At 48.7% G+C, this 13752-nt stretch overlaps 1 protein-coding gene across 1 annotated transcript in view; it reads right to left on the bottom strand.

Moving 5' to 3' along the window:
• The window catches only part of LOC136831303 (coiled-coil domain-containing protein 134-like), a 118688-nt gene extending 105505 nt beyond the window's left edge, over positions 1 to 13183 (bottom strand). The window contains exon 1 of the mRNA XM_067091445.1: positions 12902 to 13183. Coding sequence (XP_066947546.1) covers positions 12902 to 13004 — 103 coding nt within the window. The 5' untranslated portion in view covers positions 13005 to 13183. The remainder of the gene's footprint in view (positions 1 to 12901) is intronic.
• Positions 13184 to 13752: the final 569 nt, after the last annotated feature.

Here is a 13752-nt window from a genome sequence, read left to right on the forward strand (position 1 = left end):
TGACAGCTGGCGCCGGGCACTTGGGAGCTGGCATCGGGAGCTCAGAAATTGGTGGTGGGTGCTTAACCGGTGTAAAAGCAGGCTCGACAAGGTCCCAGATGAAGGAGACAAAGCTGAAGGTCTGACTGGAGGCAGCAAATGAGACCTCAGTCTCTGGGAAGACAAAGCCAATGATGGGTGCCCAGGGACGGGTGCTAGGAGCTCGTGAGTGGCTGCTGGATGCTCGTGAGTGGGCGCTGGGCGCTCGGAGGCGGGCACTGGGTGAACAGGGGCAGGCGCTGGGCGCTCAGGAGCTGGCGCTGGCCGCTCAGAAAGCAGCACATAACGTCTGGAAGTCAAGCACTTGGGAGCCAGGTGTGGGTGCTCGTGGACAAAAGTCAAGAGGACAGGTGAGACATTCTCTGGACTGTCCAAAGCTGACAGGTGTGGGCGATCGTGGACCGAAACAGGCACATAAGAGTTCACTGAGTAACTGCATGAAGGCCTGGAACTGCAGAGAAAGATTGTACTTCTTAACAGGCACTGGACTCCCCACTGGATTGGAACTCTCACCGAGGCTTGTGTAAGAGAACTTAAAAGGACGGGAAGAGTCCAGGTAATGTCTACGGCGCTTCCTCTCCACACTGTGGTAGGCTAAGTTTGAGTTTGTAAGATGAAAGATGGTTTGTGTGGATTAATTGTTTTGTTTTTGTTGTTATGTTTTTTTTATTATGTTTACTTCGTGTTTTTGTTATGAATCTCTGATGTATGTTTTCATGTTGTTTTTTCTTTTTTTTACTTGCAGTTTGCTTGAGAGTGGTAGGGTAGAGTGGACTCCCCTTCACCTGGATGCCCATAGTTGAATGCTTGCCCTGCTTCGCAGCAAGTATTATCTATAAAATTGTTGTTATGTGGTCATTAATTGGGTAATGGGGCACGATGAAAACTGGTGTTTTACTGAACATTTTTATTTTTATATGGAAAACTTAGTATACAAATCATTGTGTGAACTGCATTATAAATTGTCTTTAAATCAGTTGTGGGAACCTAGAGTCTGATTTATTCTAGTTCCGGTATGAATTGATAATAGAAAACATGTCAAGTGAATGTTGAAAGAGATATACTCCAAGGAAATCGAAACCATTGTGAGATGAATCAGAGTGGGAGTCAGGCTGACAGTGAGGTTGTATACTAAATAAATGCTGGAAAATTCCAAGTAGACTCAATAAAGATTTATCTTCAACCCTAAATAGTATTAAGGTTCATAATTTGCACCAGACTATAAATCTAATATCTTTTGTATATACAGTACCGTATGGTTGGTACCGTATGCAGTTTAAGTATGTTGCTGTTTTTTTTTTAGCATTATGGAATACATGGTAAGTTCTGATGAACTATACTATTAAGTTAGGCTAATTTAGGTATAGGCTAAGTTAGGTATAGTTCTGTTTGAAGGTCTCAGACCACTGTAATATAAGGTTAATAAATTAGGATAGGGGAAAGGAAGAGTTTTCTTTAATCTCTGAATCTGTTCCCATCATCCTGCACCAATGTGTCAAATACAAAGCCCCTACAATGCCACTATCATCGGATGTGCTTGAGGACAAGCCCTTCCAATGGCTGCCTACCGACACCTGGGACTGTGCAACAGATGCGGTTGAGGGGGAGACTACCAGTGGGCAAACCCCCTCAGCATTCCTTGGACTTTTGGTATGTCTTCTTCCAGGGTTGGGGGAGCAGGACAGTGACCTCAGTCCAGGAAAACCAATGGGACGAGTAGCCACCTCCTCCACTTGCACAACACTATCACTTGTCACTTTACAGGAAGTGGTGCCATCTGAATACGCTTTCCCATAAACGCCTTCAGTGACACACCTAACTCCACCACTGTATTCACTAGTAGGATAATTTTCTTGCCAAACCTAGACTCTAGACTGGCAAGGGCATCGGGTTCGGAAGAGAGGGAGCCAGACACGGGAGTAGGTGGATCAAAAGTAGGAGGGCTAGTAGCAGGAGAAAAAAAAAAAGGATGAAGGGAAGAAGGATTCCCAGAGCTATCTTCTAACCTAGGCTAGGGTAGAGAACTAGGCTAAGGGAAGCTCATTTCTCGGCTCAAGAGGCCGCTTTCCTTTCTCTATCCCTCTCTAACTTGTCTAGTTGAGGTTTAAGTGCCTTCTACTTCCTACAGTACAGTTCTATATTTCTGCCCACTACATTTACTGCAAATTGTATTAGAATCATATGAAGATTGGTTAATCTGGTTTTGCAACTTTCACTACAATAGCAAAACTGGGTGAACTTGAATCAGACAATAATAACCAAAGAACAAGAAAAAATGATCCTGAAAGCTATTAAAGCTTGAAGGCTACTCAAATAATCAATAATACTTCACCAAAATCCAGCCATACAGTAAACAAAAACTGCAGCAAACACCTCATGTTACTCGAGAGTGTGGCAGAAACAGAATGAGGTTTTCTGCTAATTCATTTCCAATACTCCCGTTAGGGGGCGCGGCTTGTCACCTACACTAAACTATCGAAGAGCTATCGCAACAATTCATCCTTTTCGTTCCCTACAAAGTCCTTTAATGAGGGGACAGAAAAACCATCGAACCTTGGGTCGTGTGTGGCAGGATTCTGGGTCTTCGCCACAAACTCTGGGAGGAAGGTGAAGCCCATCGATGTCCATCCATGGTTGTGAGTAACACTTGTCTGAGAGGGAATGAAGTTCCCTGCCCTCTTCACCGACGCCAATGCCAACCGGAAAAACTGCTTCCAGTGTCAAGTCCCGGTCTGATGCCCTTCTGAATGGTTCATAGGGCAGTTTTCTCAGGGAAGCCAGGACCTTAGTGGTGCTCCATCCCAGGGGTTTCATTTCCCAGTAACTTCTCCTGAAAAACTCCTTTCTTTCTAAGGAGTTGCTGGATAGCCTCCACCCATGAAGATGGAGGGAGGACACTGCCTGATGAAACAGGCCATTGTGTTCTTGCTTCAGCAGGGTGGGAATGAGGGAAGTTGCCTTGGTACGTCCACCAGCAGGTGGTGGAAGTCTGCGTACCATTTCACTTGGGGGCCACTTTGGAGCTACGAGTATCATTCTCAGACCTTGGGCGCTGCCTCTCTGAATCTGCCAATACAAGAATCCAAAGGGAGGACACTCGCTACTGCTATGTCTGTCAGCATGTTCAGATATTCCACCCTGTGCTTATGAACGAGATTTGACTTCTCGTAGTTGATCACTACACCAAAGTCATGATGAACACTCGAGAAGTTGATCTCTGTCCTAACGACTGTGGCAATGAGCTCACCAGGACCAACCAATTGCACTGGTGCTTCTGTAGATGTACCCATGCAACTGAGCTTGAGTAGATAAAAAATCACAACTTTTTAAAGTAAATTGTATTTTTCCTAACTATACAAACCTGAGGTCCTTTCCATTAGGAATTACTTTCAGCAAAGCTGGAAACGGCCTTTAAACTTTCAAACAAGGTGGTTAGGCAGTTAACTACAGTCCGGGAGGCAGAAGTCCTGCCTGCCCGGATGTAAACATTCCAATTCGCCTTTCGACCCGGTATCAGATTGAGGGGTGGCTTGAGGTGGGCATGAAAATGTAATGTAAAGGACCTCAGGTTTGTATACTGTAGTTAGGAAAAATACAATTTACTTTAAAAAATTGTGATTTGTTCCAACAAGATATACAAACCATCAGTCCTTTACGTTAGGAAGACTCACTGGTTGGAGGGGAAATCTGAGTCTCTCTCTAAGAACTGACTGGAGTTCGCTACACCTTGGGTTCCCTTCCTTGTCGATAGAGCGAGGAAGGGAAAATCTGCCTCTGACAAAGTAATCGGGCTGTAGGAAACGTGACATAAATTGTCAGACTTCTGGGCTTTTTCATATGAATGAGGAGGATGTCACTTCATACAAAAATAGGCTAAGATGAACCTTGAGAAGTCAGCGACAGTAAGGCAAATACAAGTATCGGGTATGTCTTATTGTCATGATCTCCTGCCTCCCCTGGCTAGAGGAAGGAACGGGTTTGCTTCTATGATCCTGAAAGGAAATAGAACAGAAGCTCGAAGTGTATGCTTACCTGCATCAACAGTCAGATCCAGCATGTAACGGCACGTCCGCTCTCTGCCAGCAGGAAGAGAGCCAGGATGAAGAGAAGAAGGAAAGGCCAGGCACTCCCACACTCATTCTTGCATCCAAAACTGCACATCTTAGGCGAGATGCAACCCTGACCTGTTAGAGGAGCCGGGTAAGCTACACAACTTGTTGAGCAGCCACTACAGGTCCCAGGGAAAAGGTGTCCAAAGACTTGTGGGCAATATCCCGAAGGTAGAAAGAAGTGAAGACGGTTTGTTGAGACCACACCCCGCTTTCAATACCTGAGGAACCGACAGGTTCTTCTGGAATGCGAGGGTTGGACCAATGCTCCGGACTTTATGAGCTCTTGGACAGAAAGTGTTGGTGTCGTCGCCTCCAGCAGAAGAGTATGCTCTCCTTATTGTCTCATGACGCCAGAAAGAAATTGTGTTCTTGAACACCTCTTTCTTGGTCGAGCCAGCGCTAACAAAGAGTCATCGACACTCAGGCCGGAGATGGCGATTCTCTCCAGACAGCGCCGCAGCACTCTAACAGGGCACAATAGCATCTCGTCTGGGTCATTACCTACGAAGTCCTCGAGGGAGGGGATTGTGAAGGACTTGAACCTAGCGTCAGGGACCGATGGATTCTGAGATGGATTCTGAGTCTTCGCTACGAAGTCTGGGACATAACCGATCGAAGTCTGGGACATAACCGATCCCCAACCCCTCAAAGGAAAGTCCATGAAGTTCTCCAACTCTCTTCGCCGATGCCAGGGCAAGCAGGAAGATGGACTTGAGAGTCAGATCCCTGTCTGACGACTCATAAAGGCTCAAGCGATGCACGAGTCAGGCTCTTTGGAATGAGAGTCACATCCCACGCTGGGGGCCTGAGGTCCCTGGGTGGGCAAGACCTCTTGAAGCTTCTCATCAGTAAAGAAATCTTGAAAGAAGAGGAGATATCTACCCCTTTCAGCCGCAAACCTAGGCCGAATGCAGTTCTATAGCCTTCTACGGCTGAAACGGGGAGAAGTTTCTCTTGGCGAAGAAAGACGGGGAAGTCTACGACCTGCTGAACAGAAGCTCCAACCAGAGAAACCCTGTCCACGACATCAACCACAGAAGACGGCCCACTTTCCCTGGTATACCGCTACGGAGGACTGCCTGAAGTGTTCAGCCATCTCTGTTGCTATGCGACGTGAAAAGCCTCTCACTAGCAGGAGATGCTGGATAACCGCCAGCTGTGAAGACACAGGGACTGCACTGCCAGGTGATACCGCTCTACTCTACGTGGGGTTGACACAGCAGGTTGGGCCAGGGAGGATTCTCTCTCAGTGCCTCGGAAAGAAGAGCCAGCAGGTTGCGATACCAAACAGCCTGAGGCCATTTGGGAGCCACTAGAATCATCCTGAGATTCGGGATGATCATCACCTGGCTGATCACCCTGTGAATCAGACAGAACGGAGGAAAGGCGTAGACATCGAGGTTGTCCCACGCGTGTTGGAACACGTCCTCTGCAATGGGCCATGGGTCTGGCACAACTGAACAGAAGACCTGAAATTCTCTATTGTGTCGCGTGGCGAACAGATCTATGACTGGATTTCCCCACAGATCGAACAAACTTTCCACGATGTCTGGGTGAAGAGACCACTCTGTCCCTATCACCTGATTCTGGCGGCTGAGCTTGTCTGCCACTACATTCCTCTTGCCTGGAATGTACCTGGCTTACTGCTCTACCAAGTAGACCAGAGCCCACTTGTGCACCTGCATTGTCAACCGATGAAGCGTAAGGGACACCAGGCCCCCTCACTTGTTGACATATGCCACTACCATGGTATTATTGCTCATCAACACCACGGAGTGTCCCACTCAATCCTGAAACTCTTGGAGAGCCAAGGTCGCCTTGAGTTCCAGGATGTTGATGTGAAGGTGCTTGTCATCTCGGTGCCACACTCCCGAAGTCAGCAACTCCTCCAGGTTTGCGCCCCATCCCTCGGTCGATGCATCCGAGAACAGAAGCATGTCCGGAGGGGGAGTATGCAGGCATACTTCTATTAAGAGGTTCCTGTTGTCCATCGACCAGTCTAGGTCCTCTCTCACCTCCTCTGAAAGAGGGATGAGAAAGGACTGGGGGTCTCAAGACTGAGACCATTACTCCTTCAGTCACCACTGCAAGGACCAAAGGTGTAGATGCCCATGAGGGACCAGCTTCTCCAATGACAACAGGTGACCGATAACGACTTGCAACTGTCGAGCTGGCTGCTCCTGTCGAGACAGGAAGAGCTGTGCTGCCTTCCTGAACCTGCCAATATGAGAGTCCGAGGGGAAGACTCTTGCTGCTACCGTATCTATTAGCACGCCCAGGTACTTTAACCTCTGCTTGGGGGTGAGGTCTGACTTCTCAAGGTTTACTGCGATCCCTAGATCACAGCAAAACTCGAGGAGCTGATCCCTGTCCTGAAGCAACTGTGAGTGGGATCTCGCCAGGACAAGCCAATCATCGAGATACCTCAATAGATGCATCCCGTGAGAATGGGCCCAAGCTGACACTAGGGTGAACACTTGCGTGAACACCTGGGGAGTGGTCGAGAGCCCAAAACACAGCACCCTAAATTGGAACACTGTCTCCCCAAGGATAAAATGTGGGTACTTGCGGGAGGACAGATGGATCGGTATTTGGAAATACGCATCCTTCAGGTCCACCGTAAGTATGAAGTTCTCTCTGATGGAGGCGAGCATGGAACAAGCCGTCCCCATCATGAACCAAGTCTGGTGAACGAATCGGTTCAGAGGAGAGGTATCTATGACTGGTCTCCAGCCCCCAAAGCTTTCTCCACGAGAAAGACACGGCTGTAAAAGCCTGGGGACTGATCCGACATGACTTCCACAGCACCCTTGCTCAGCATGGCTTGTACCTCTCATGTGAGTGCAATTCTTCATTGAACCAGGAATGTAGGTATTGAGACGGACTGGAGAGTTGGTGAGGGTTGGCCAAGACTCGAAGGGATCCCTCCCGAAGGATATCCACTACCCAAGTCTCGGCTCCGTATCACTGCCATGTTGCCCAGTAGCTCAATAGGCAACCCCCACCACTGGCAGCAGCTGGAGGGGAACGCCGCCCCCTAGCACTTCCCCTCCTTCTTCACCTTGTCCCTTTTATCGGACTGGAAAGAGGGCTGAAAGGGTCATGATTGCCCGCCCTTCCCAGCAGAAGAAGGCTGGGTGTTCCCGCGGGAACCCTCTGAAGTCTGGGACTTCTTGGGGCCCCAAGGAAGTGCTAGCCTGACACGAAGGCCAAGCCGCAATGGAGCTCAAAGACCCAGCAGTCTTGGCCACTGCCTAGTGGACAAGGCAGTCACTCTCTTTGGTTCGACGCTTGTCCACCGCAGCATGTACCAGCTTTCTAGTGAAGAGAGGCAGAACCCCGCAATGGTCCGTTCCGTAGGGTCATTGCAGACTCGGGACCTACAGACCTGGTGAACGAGAAAGAACAGTGTCTCTTCTCTTTAACACCAGGTTTGCCCACAGGTTTGCCATCTGGTGGGCAAGGTAAGAGATGGCTGTATCTCCATACTGGAACAGCCTCCCAAAAATGGAGTACTCCCCAAGCATAATAGCGCCCTAGGAGGCAACCATTTTGGATACTGTGAATGACTGCAGATCCAGCCAGGAGACTGCCTGGAAAGCCGCCATAGCGGTGGCTTTCAGGGTTGCTGCTTCTTGCTGCGAGAGGGAGATTCCTTCTGCAGTAAGCTGCTGCAGCAAGAGACCTGGGTCTAGATGCTTAGTCGGCAATGCCCTCTCTGAGGGTGTATAGAAGCGCTTCTGTTGAGGCAGAGGAGGAGGAAGCAGCTTGTCAGAGCGGCTCAAACGAAGTGAATTATCTTGCCAGGAAACAAGATTATTCACCTGATCGAGAACTCCCTCCGCAAGTGTGGACCATGGCAGCCCCACCAAAACCTTAGGTTCCTTTTTTGGACCCCAGAAGGATTCAAGGCGCGAAGGACGATCCACAAACGAGGCTGTGGTCCCTTACCCAAAGTCGTTGTGCTGACGGATCAGTGCAGTGACCTCTGCAAAAGTCCTCTGTATTTCAGGGGTGTCAGCATCTTGGGAGAGAGGACCGTCGAGTCCTCCCTGGGTGCAGTCCTCCCGATCTACTCTCCCGGTAGGAGGGAGAACCTCAGCAGACCCCTTGGATTATTCCTGCCCTACGCAGGCATACAACCTAGTCGATCCGAGGACCGAGCCAGGAATGTTTGCCTTTGTAGTTGAACTCTGGGGAAAGGAGTCTCCAGAGTTTCTCCTATCAGACTTGCCCCTCCCAGGGAAACCCCAGCAGGTTGAGGGGACAGGCAAGGAGGATCAGGCATCCCCACCTGTACTGCTGGTGGAACCACAGGAGGAGCAGGCCGAAAGAGGCCATCAACCCGTGGTGATGACAGCAACTTGGGTCCAGGAGAGCACTTTCGCATCAGTAAAGCGCTGTCCCAAGGAAAGCGTAGCAGTTCGCGTGAACCGAGCCAGGCAGATCACACGAACGCGATCAGGGACTAGGTGGAGTCAAATGCATGGCTGGCTGGCGAGAACTTGTGCTATCCTCTCGACAGGCCTCAGTCTTCTTCTTCGAAGACCTCCTCTCTGTCTCACCAGATGCTCAGACTTGTGAGACCGAAGCACATAGGAACCTGGCTTGGCACTAGAGGCAGTGCCAGCAGGCAGAGCTGAGGCACCTGTATGTCTTGGCTCAGTCTCCTATCCTGTGCCCAATCGGTACGGTGAGTGGACTCTCCGGTACTGGTTCGGGATACCCAAGTCTCCTTAGAGGCCTGGGTACTTGGAGCGGCTCGCAAACGAGCGCCCAACACAGTGCCAGCCTTTGAAATGGAGTTCTTAGGCATGGCAACAGGTGCACGGACCGAGGTTTGCACGCCCGTGGCTCCTGAAATACTAGACCCAGGGTCAACAATTCAGTTCCCTGACCCGAAGGACAGAAAGAGCCGACAAGAGATCCCACTGCTTACCCCGTGGAGGGAGGCAGTCCCTTAGAAGTTCCAAAACGGGATTCTTGGGGGAGGGAGACAGCCTTCCTCTCCTTCGACCAATGAACCTCGGAAGAAGGGGGGGAGCTAGCAGACGATGACGACGAAAACAAAGACGATAACACCTTCCTAGACCTCTTCTTCGACTTCTTTGTCATCTCTTCAGGATGGCGGTGAAGTCCCCCATCCAGGAGGGAGCAGCAGATGTTAAAGGAGCAGCCGGGGCAGCCAGTACATCCCAGGAGCCAGGGAAGCCAGGAGCAGTGACTGGGGCGACCGGAAAAGCCTGGGCAGGTGGAGGAGCCAGGACAGGCCAAGAGCCAGGAAAGCCAGGAGTCACAACTGGGATAGCTGGGGCAGGTGGAGCAGCCAGGTTAGCCCGGGAGCCAGCAAAGCCAGGAACAGCAGGAGCAGGAACCATAATGTGAGGCATGGAAGAGGTCACCATCACGGGGGGACCTGGCTGGGACAGCGGGACCAATGAAGCCAGGGGGCAGAGGCACTGCAAGCTGAGATGCTGGCACGGAGGTCACCTGGGTCCCCCGGTGAGATGAGACAGTTACCAGTATCTTAGCAGAAGCTGTCATGGTCATGGTACTGGTGGTAGCAGTAGCAGTGGCGTGAGTTACCACCGGAACGCCAGTCAAATGAGCAAGGAGACGCCAGGAAGACTCAGGTGGAGCCAGGTTTAATTCAGATCAGTAGCCTGCCTCCCAAGAGAAGAAAAAATTGGCTTAGTGGAGGAGTCTCCACTTGCTCTGGGGGAAAAATTTCCCCCTCCGGGGCAAGGAGAGACCCCCAAGAAGGGGTCGTTCTGGTCATCCAGCCCTCCGTTGTTCCACGCCCAACACAGCAAGCGAAAAAGACGAAGGGGCGTCCTCTCCTGAAGGTGAGGCAGCCATAAGGGGAAGTTTGCCAAAGGGTTAGCCACCAAGGGAGTCATCGGGGGCATATAACCCTCAGACGATACCTTGGAAGGGTTCCTCCGGTACTGTTTCCTCCCCTCAAACTTCACCCACTGCTCAGCCGACCAGGAGCAACACTCAGCACAAGTTGATTCTCGTGAACACACACACACCCCCTCCAAGAGGAGCAAAGGGTGTGCGGGTCCACATCAATATTTGACCTGAAGCTACTACGCTTCTTCCCGCCAAACCCAGGACACACATGCTGGGGGAAGGTGGGCTTACGAGGTTTACTTCTTTCATGAGCTTGTATAATGAACATGGTAAACAGTAAAGATCCCAATAAGAAAACAGCTCAACAGCGGTCAGGGCAGAGAGCGAAGAAACAAGTTTGCATCGCATGATGGCCGAAAACAAATTGGAATGTTTACATTTAGGCAGGTGGGACTCCTGCCTCCTGGATGGTAGTTAACTGCTTAGCCAACTTGTTTGAAAATTCAACTGTCATTTCCAGCTTCACTGAAGTAATTCCTAATGTAAAGGATCAATGGTTTGTACATTGCGTCAGAACAAGATAAAAATCAGAATAACTTAACATTTTTAAAATTAAGAGTTTCTTTTTAGGCTTGGGTAAAATAAAACTTATTATGAACAGATCCTCCAGCATCTGAAAGGACTGCAAGACGTCTGTCATATACAACAATCAACCAAGGACTGTGCACACACTGGGGGGAGGTGGTGGATTTGACTCAAACGCACATACCTATAGGGGCACAGGTGAGGAGCCAATGCACATTACACTTTACCACATATGTAAATGGGAAAATGCAAGCAAAATTCTAGAAAAGGTCTGTCCCACAAGGGATGTGTCTTACGCCTCCCCATTGATGGCAAGAGCATGATCTCTTGATCAAGCATGTGCCTAGCAAACAGGCAAGACTGCATCAACTAGGTGTGCTTCTAGGAAAGCACAATAGGAAGAGCTACCTGCACACTAGTCCAAAGATTCAGGTACACACTGGAAAGCAAAACCAAACCCACTGCCGGTATGCCCACGATCTGAGGACTGAGAATAGAATAGAACAGAATATAGCACTTAGGCCTCAGGCCAAGCATTGGGACCTGTAAGGTCATTCAGTGCCAAAAGGGAAACTGACTGTAAAAGAAAGTTTGAAAGGTGTAACAGGAGGAAAACCTCGCAGTTGCACTGTGAAACAATTGTTACGGAGGGTGTAACACCAGGTGGATGAAAGAGAATATGAATGGAGGTACAATTAAAGGGCCAAAGGGGTGCTGCAAAGAACCTTAAGTAATGCCTACAGCACACCACAAGAGGTGCACTGGTAGCACTAACCCCCTGTGGGGTCTGAGGACCGAGCATGAATCCAGCTGTGTTTCCAGGTGATCACTGTTACACAGTTTCTGTCCAGTGTCTCCATAGAGCCACTGGAGAAAGTGATCAAAGGAGAACTCCCTCAGAGAGTGCTCATTAATGCACACAATCCAAAGAGCATATACTCACTGAGCATGAACACAGGCCTAGCAATGATTCTCCACTCTATGCCCCTGAGGAGGCAAGGGGTGGGGGAGCATAACCAGTCTGAGTACACATGGTGACAGCACTTTTATGCACCAAAAAATGGGTTGGGTAGTCTATACCATGTCAACCCGTAAACAATCTACGGTAATATTTAACCAGGCTTTGCATAAACTGTACCACAAACAGGTTACTTAACGTAGGGTAGACTTGCCTATAGCCTAGGCTACCATCAGTGTCATAGGCCTAGGCAGCAAGAGGGTATTTGGCCACTAGGCTAAATTTTAACTGCGCATTGGCTATGCTAAAGAGAAAATTACAAAAGACTGAGGGTAGTCTGCAGTTTACGTTGACGCCACGTAACGCCATTTGTCCTGTCCGCCAAGGTAAGTGGTTCCACACGAAACGCCATGTTCTCTATCTTTCTGGGGGGGTCCAGGTAAGGCGAAGCCCCCCCGGCCAGGTAAGGCCACGCCGCACTAGGTTAGGTTAGGTTGGTTAGTTATGGTTTTGAAATTTTAGTACCGATTTCGTATGTTGATATTCCTCCGCGACTAGAAAACTAGCAGACGACACCCCACATCAACGTAAACTGCAGGCGCTCCAAGACTGAAGTATCAATGTCTAACTGATAACCTTTATTACTAGTGTCGATCAATATACACAAAGCTAACCTTGGTTAGCACAGCCCTGCCTCTGTAGGGAAACTTGGACAAAGTAGCCTATTTAAAAGAACATTCAACAATGGTTGATTTCAACTGGAACTAGAACTGGCAGAACTGTAGGGTAGCTCCGCGTAGCCAACGGCACTATAACTTGACTTTTTCTACAGTTTTTTGGTTGCTAATTATGAATTTACCTTTCGTTTTTGGCGCTCGAGTCTAATTAACCTGTAATTAAGACCCGAAGTCCATCCTACAAGGGGTTTCCATACGCGATCTTCACAAGACAGAGTACGGGTACGTCTGTTTCGAACGGTTCCCATCCCATCCGGCAAGTGCAATAACTTGTTAACGTATGAGTACCCAACCCCCCCAGGCCAGTACTAAACACGGCAAAGGGACATTCCATTTGGCCGACAACAAACAGTTGCACCGCCAATATCAGAACCCTTAAAAGTGTAGAAAAAACCAGTTGAAAAGGTAAAAACAGGCGTGGAGCTAATATAATAGAATTACCCTAGAACTACCTAACTTGTTAGACTAGCCTAATTGCTTGAACCTCTGATAAGCACCAATGCCGCTAGCTTGGTTACCAGGTCTACGTTAGCTTTTAATTTGGACGCTGGCCTCGACAGGGCCTGGGATTGCACTTTAATCGGACTTGTAACAATATGCTCATAAAAGGATACACAGGTTGACCTGGTTTACGTCGTTGGCAGCTGTAGGCACACATGATCTCGTACACAGGGTGACGGTAACGCATAAAATAAACGACCACCTAACGCCAGCCATCGTTATTTCGATCGTTATGCATAAACGTCATTTTCCGCTCGGTTCGTAAATGACGACAATTGACGTGTAGCCCGGCGATTTGTTTACACCACAGTAGTGTTGCCAGAGTTGGTTCGGCTCAAACCTTTCTCAGAAATTCAGCATGCAACGAGATGGGCTCTTTGAGACCTATTAAAATTGGCAATAATGAAAGATAATGGCTCAATTTGCCAAAAGATTTTTAAAACGTGGCAAACTATCGAAATATTGAAAATTGTTTGTAAATCTTTAGAAATAGTACTTTTAATGAATGCCTTTATCTTGGTATTTGTACACAAGGTATTTCTAAATAACAGCTCCGCACGAAATTGATTTTTCCTATACTTTTAGTGTTGCTGATGAAGTAGGTGGTGTTTTTTCTTGTTGGTCAAGTATTTTTAACATACAACTCTACCCAGCTACGTTGGGGACCCTGTGGGAACTCGGAGTTTTGGATGGGGAAATACACTGGGAGAAAACCGCTGTCATGTTGGTCGTATGGAACAATTCCGCTCATTCACAAGTCATTAGGGAGCCATATATTCAAGAAGGAAATGGCTAAAGAAATCTATTATCAAAGGAAGGAAACCACTTTTTACCAAACTTCCCCTATACCACTGTGCATGAGCGATAGCATTCCAGGCTGGCCTGCATATAATAACATATCAGTTCTGAGGTTGATTACAGGTTAATTACAGTCGACCGACAAAAAATAACGGTAAATTCTTGA

This window comes from Macrobrachium rosenbergii, chromosome 48 (genome assembly GCF_040412425.1).
Source record: "Macrobrachium rosenbergii isolate ZJJX-2024 chromosome 48, ASM4041242v1, whole genome shotgun sequence".
Classification (NCBI taxonomy): domain Eukaryota; kingdom Metazoa; phylum Arthropoda; class Malacostraca; order Decapoda; family Palaemonidae; genus Macrobrachium; species Macrobrachium rosenbergii.